This window comes from Notolabrus celidotus, unplaced genomic scaffold (assembly GCF_009762535.1).
Source record: "Notolabrus celidotus isolate fNotCel1 unplaced genomic scaffold, fNotCel1.pri scaffold_337_arrow_ctg1, whole genome shotgun sequence".
NCBI classification, from domain to species: domain Eukaryota; kingdom Metazoa; phylum Chordata; class Actinopteri; order Labriformes; family Labridae; genus Notolabrus; species Notolabrus celidotus.
In genome coordinates this window covers 33,949-39,948 of record NW_023260168.1, presented here as the reverse complement: position 1 = coordinate 39,948, position 6,000 = coordinate 33,949, and the positions used below count along the sequence as shown (strand labels likewise).

Here is a 6,000-nt window from a genome sequence, read left to right as displayed (position 1 = left end):
TGGATGGAGGTTTGAAGAATTTGGCTGTAAATTAATTTATTATTTAAGAGCTTTTAAAATAGTTTATCAATGACAATCTGCCATCTTTAAGGAGGTAAAGAAGACATGATGGATGTTTCAGTGAATGTTTGAGTTTCTTTGTTTCCATTGAAAAAGAAAGAGTCAAAGTGTCTCCCTAACAAATGAACCATCTGTGTGTGTGTGTGTGTGTGTGTGTGTGTGTGTGTGTGTGTGTGTTTGTGTGTGTGTGTGTGTGTGTTCCTGTAGATGTGCGAGCCCAGTTGGTGGAGCAGCAGCGATGCCTGGAGCAGCAGACGGAGATGCGGGTTCAGCTTCTCCAGGACCTGCAGGACTTCTTCAGGAAGAAGGCCGAGATCGAGACGGAGTACTCCAGAAACCTGGAGAAGCTCGCCGAGAGGTTCATGGCCAAAACACGGAGCACGAAAGACCATCAGCAATACAAGTAAGACTCAGGGTGTGGATGGAGGAGGAGGAGGAGGAGGCGTCTGGTCTCACAATGCTAACTGAAGCTTTGCCACAGTGTCAACAGGCAGAGGTGAAAAGTGCCTTACGTGGATTCATCCGATATGACGTGTGTGATCAGGTTGCTTTCTTTAACCGACCCTTTCAACCTCCTTACTGTCGTGCATTATCTTACATTTGTCGCCTGTCCCTTTAAGAGTCATCCAAAGCTCCTGATGTGTCTCTGTAGTCTCAAGCTTGGTGAGATTTTAGTATGGACCATCTTTTCAGTAAAGGAAGATCAAAGTTCCTGGTCTGGTCTCCTCTCAGCACACTTAGAGCATCATTAAGCCTCCTCACTCACAGCTTTACTGGACCAGTTTACTCTCAGCACATTTAGAGCTTCTTTTTCAGAGAAAGAGCCTCTTAGAAGCTGATAAAACTAAACAAGTTTTTCCTATTTGGGGGTGGAGACCAAAAACAGAGAGAAAAGTGAGTAAATGTTGGAGTTACTGTAAAAATATATACTTATTAATTGCTATTTAAAGCTTGTGCAAATAGTTTTTAGCTGGTTATGAAACAGACACATGCACCGGACAAGATCTGAGATTTGAGGTATCATTTTGTCCACAGGGGGCGCCAAAATCCACACAAAGGGAACGCTTTCTACGCTGAAACCGTTGAAAGTATCAGAGAACGTTATTTTCTGACTGATCTTAAATGTTCAAATACACTTTGATGGGTAGGAATCTGTTCAACCACAGTAAAGATGTCAGTGTGTGAAGTCAAGAGAAACTGAGGGCATCCATGTACGGATGAAACCAAGACGTAGACGCTCTTTCAGTTTACTTCAAAGACCTCTCTCTCTTCTCTCTCTCCTGCAGAAAAGATCAGAACCTGCTCTCTCCGGTCAACTGCTGGTACCTGCTCTTAAACCAGGTACGTCTCATGTGTTTGGTTCCTTTGAAGACCTTGTCCCAAACTGTTCAGACCCCAGACCTCCGCTGTCCCTCAAGATGGTTAAATGTTCCTCACCAATAAGCAGATCCCAAAACAGACAAAATAGAACAGAGTAAAGGTCAAAGTGACTTCATGTAGCTGGTAGAACATTAGACTTCCTGTGTGCACATGTTGCTGTGTTTCTGTGCAGCTTTAAATTAACCTGATACCGTGATCTGACGTCGACAGCTCACAGCTCACCTGGCAACAAAGAAAAGAGGGAAACAGATTAAAAAACATTTATTTTGCATGTTTTTATTTCAAATGTAAACACTATTTTTATTTATATGTTTAAAATTATAGATAAAATGTGCAATTTTAAATGTTTTTAGTTTTTGGAAGACATTCTGGGGCCCTGTATCAGTGTTTCCTCCACTTTAGGAACCTTTATTTTAAGGTACCTTTCCATCACTTTGATTAATAATAAGATATGAACTCTGGATTAGGCTGAGTTAACTTAATCAAGTCTTAAAATATCTTTTATACCTTTCTTTGTACAGGTAGTATTTTTTATTTTTATGTAGAATTTGTAAGGTTAGTTTTTAGGTTTCTAGATTTATTGTCTTTACTGTCTTGTTGTTAAGTACCTGTGTTCCATTCACCACGTCAAATTCCTTGTGTGCGCTCACTTGGCAATAAAGCTTTCTTGATTCTTGATTCTTGAGAAATCGTATTCCTTCATGTCTTCTTCAGGTGAGGAGGGAGAGTAAGGACCACGCCACCCTCAGTGACCTCTACCTGAACAACGTCATCACCCGCCTCACACACATCAGCGAGGACTCCGCCCGCCTCCTCAAGAGGGTGAGCTTTATTAAAACGTGAAGTCATATTTATCTCAGAGCTGTTTTTAAAAGTTGAAAAACTCAAATCAGACGAAGGTATTTGTGTCTTTTCTAACTTCTAAGGATCATTTGAAAAGCAGCGTTCCCATAAATCAGATCAGAAGTGAGACCAAAGATTTCAGAGACAATAATTCTCCTTAATTAAAAATTTCCAGTTTTTATATCCCTCCTGTAGGATCCACTCTCCGTCCGTCCTCTCCTTCCTCTCTGCGCTCACTCTCAGGCTAAAAAAAGCTCTGACGCAGCTCCTCACCTGACCTCTGTCATGAGCTGTATTTAAGGTGATGTTTTACGGCCCATAAAATCCAAACTTTTACTGTAAATCTATAAAAGCGTCCCCGCCGAGGTCCCCACGTCCCCTCAGCGTCTGCTGCAGCCTCCAGGAACGGATCATAAAGCCCGACACCAAACACCGTCTGCAGGAAATCCAATAAATCCTGCAGACGCTCTCTTTACATGTTTAATGTATGCAGACTAACTCTGAGTCATCATCCATCAGGAGGTGATTACATTAGTTAGTGTGCTTCATGGATTCATGATGGAGCAGGAGAGGAAGTTATGGTGTTAGTGGGACAGAGGGGGAGTGGGAATGTTTGAGTATGAAAATATCAAATAAAAAGAAGAAGTCAGATCTTAGAAGATATCTGTTAGTGCAGATAAATTAGATAATGCTGTCAATGTTTTGCGTCTGAACAAAGTCCATTAAATAAACGTTCTTGTTCATCTGTAAGTGACTGAAAACATCACAGAGATGATTCCTGCAGAGAGAGAGCTTCATGTTGAAGAGTAAAATGCTTTTTTATAACCATAAATAAATGTTTCTCACTGTGCAGATCAGACAAAAAGACGTTAAATAGGTAAAGTGCATGTAAAATGTTAAATGCACCACAAACAGTGCTGCAGAATAAGTAGCATCACTGTGCCTTGGTGCTGTTTGTGTGAATTTAAATGATCATCATGCATTGATTTGCTGCAAAGCTTGGCCCTCTTTATGCAAATTAACCTCACTGCAAAAGCATCCGATTAACGAACTCTGGCATTAACAGCCAATTAGAGTGAGACTTTGAAACTCCTCCTGCTGGGAGTCGGTGGTGATTGCACCTGAAGTGTTTGTAAGCGAGTTACACTCAAACGTTCCTGTGATCATGACAATAATTTGACCTCTTGATGAGCTGAAATAATAAACCTGTCCTTAGAGTCTTGTTTTAATTGATTGTTATTGTTATAATCAGGAGTTTGATGGTTGTCCGAGTCTCAAACATGCACAACATGCTTCTTTATTTGAATGATCTGTTTTCACTCACTCCAGAGAGGAAGCGTTGTCATAAACATAAACATTAGTGTCACATCCAGCATCCTTAAAAACACAGATAAGAAGAGTCCCTTCCACATGCATCTATGTGTCTTCCAGATTCATCTATGTGTAGAAATGTTTGAGTGTCATGGATGAGGGCACAGAGTGATGCCGACAGCTCGTCTCCACAATCAGACGCAAAACAAGCGAACTGAGCAGAGCTGCAAAACTCAAGGAGCATGTTTGAGCTGGAGTATCATCAGTGCAGCGTGCTACTCAACTACAAATACAAGCTCTGCAGAGAAGAGTCGATGCATTATCCAAAAACACTTGGCCTAGCGGTTTAAGCGCCCGTGTTACGGGTCCCAGAAATGTTGCTGTAACAAAGATGAATCCTGTAAGATACAGGGAACACTCAGGAACAATGAAGACACAGGACATATCATTTGTTGTCCAGAAAGAGTCTCTTATTCACAAGCTTTTGTAACACTTTGAACGTAGACAAATACGTATTTCAATTTCAGATTCTCACAGATGACAGTACATTACATTCTCTACCAACAATAACATCCTTCAGTAAATAACCCTTTTAAAACTCTACTTATCTGACTGTACAAGGGTTCATTGTACTTTCTTGAAACTATTAGATGTGTGGGAGCCTTCCTTCTTAGTATTTACAAACGTAGTGACGTGTCTGCAAGACAAAACTCTGGGATACAAACTCTTATTTTACGCGAGGGGCAGACAGGCAGCCTAGCAAAGCCTGTGCATGTGGCGGGAAAATAGGCAAGGCAAGGCAAGGCAGCTTTATTTGTATAGAGCATTTCATACACGAGAGCAACTCAATGTGCTTTACATTAAAACATTAAAAGCATTGGAGACATTCAGACAAGCATAAAAGAACACATAAAACAGAAAAGAAAAGGAAAATTAGAAATATATTAAAAATTACATTAAAATTTTAATTTAAAGTGGGTTAAAATAATCTAAGATAGGAAGGCAGTGGCAAATAAAAAGGTCTTAGTCTTTGATTTAAAAGAGGTGAGAGTTGGAGCAGACCTGCAGCTTTCAGGGAGTGTGTTCCAGATATGTGGAGCATAATGACTAAACACTGCTTCACCATGTTTCGTTCTGACTCTAGGGACTGAAAGCAGACCAGTACCTGATGACCTCAGAGGTCCAGGTGGTTCATAAAGTAGTAGCAGATCAGCAATGTATTTTGGGCCTAAACCATTCAGGTCTTTATAAACCATCAGCAGGATTTTAAAGTCTATTCTCTGACAGACAGGAAGCCAGTGTAGAGATCTAAGAACTGGAGTAATGTGGTCTACTTTGTTGGTCCTTGTTAGGACTCGAGCAGCAGCATTCTGTATGAGCTGCAGCCGTCTGATGGACTTTTTAGGGAGTACTGTAAAGACCCCGTTACAGTAGTCTAGTCTGCTAAAGATACAGCGACTTTCAAACTATCTGTTCACTAAATAAACACTTTTAAACACTTGAGAAATTAGACAGAAGTTACTTATATATATATCTCAGAGAGACTTCCCACAAAGTACCAACCTGTAAGATACTGGGAACACTCAGGAACAATGAAGACACAGGAAATATCATTTGTTGTCCAGAATGAGTCTGAGATGTGGGCGGAAGTGTTCCCCACATATAACCCCCGGCACAACCGCTCCGGCGTCAACAGTTCCACCTAAAGTTCTGCTCTATTTCAGAGTCATTATATACACACAAAAGTGGTCACCTATTTTGGGTGCGCCACATCCGCCTCCTATATATATAGAGGGTATAGTCCTTGTTTGCAGTGGATGCTGGTTCCCGCCACCTCCCCGCTCTCAACTCCACACATTTCCTGTCTCTCTTCAGTTTTGTTTTCCACCCTAAAAAAATGATTTTTCAATTTATATTTTATTGTATTTATCTTAATTGTGTTTTTAAGTTGAATTTGTATCACCATCTTGCTAAGTTGAGTCTTTTAGAGCCAAAAATATCACTTTAAAAAACAGTTTGTTGTTTAGTTTTGTTTGAACTTCAATAAATATTATTTCTGTTTAATGAAAAGGTGAAATATTTCTCTCTTTAATGAAGTGACGTAGAAGTTTAGAATAAAAGTGAGTCCCTCAGTGTTCCTCTTAAGTCCTGGTCTTGATTGGTGGTCCTCCTCAGCTCTTGTCAGTCCTCTTGGTGTGCAGGACTCTCAGCTCGTTCTTTATTTCATGCGGCCTCTTAAAGCAGCAGCGTTGATGCTAATGAAAAGTAAAGTCAGAGTTCCCCTGAGGAACCATGGGAGGCCTTACAGTTTAGCAAATTACACACACACACACACACACACACACACACACACACACACACACACACACACACACACACACCGGTGCAGGCTCCAAAGCGCCTCTA

General features: G+C 40.7%; 1 protein-coding gene across 2 annotated transcripts in view; it reads left to right on the top strand.

Annotated features, from left to right (window-relative positions):
* The first annotated feature begins 271 nt into the window (after positions 1–271).
* The window catches only part of LOC117809677 (SLIT-ROBO Rho GTPase-activating protein 1-like), a 31,684-nt gene continuing 25,955 nt past the window's right edge, over positions 272–6,000 (top strand). For both annotated transcript variants that reach the window (XM_034679132.1, XM_034679131.1), the window contains exons 1-3: positions 272–463; positions 1,347–1,401; positions 2,155–2,262. In XM_034679132.1, coding sequence (XP_034535023.1) covers positions 321–463; positions 1,347–1,401; positions 2,155–2,262 — 306 coding nt within the window. In that variant the 5' untranslated portion in view covers positions 272–320. The remainder of the gene's footprint in view (positions 464–1,346; positions 1,402–2,154; positions 2,263–6,000) is intronic.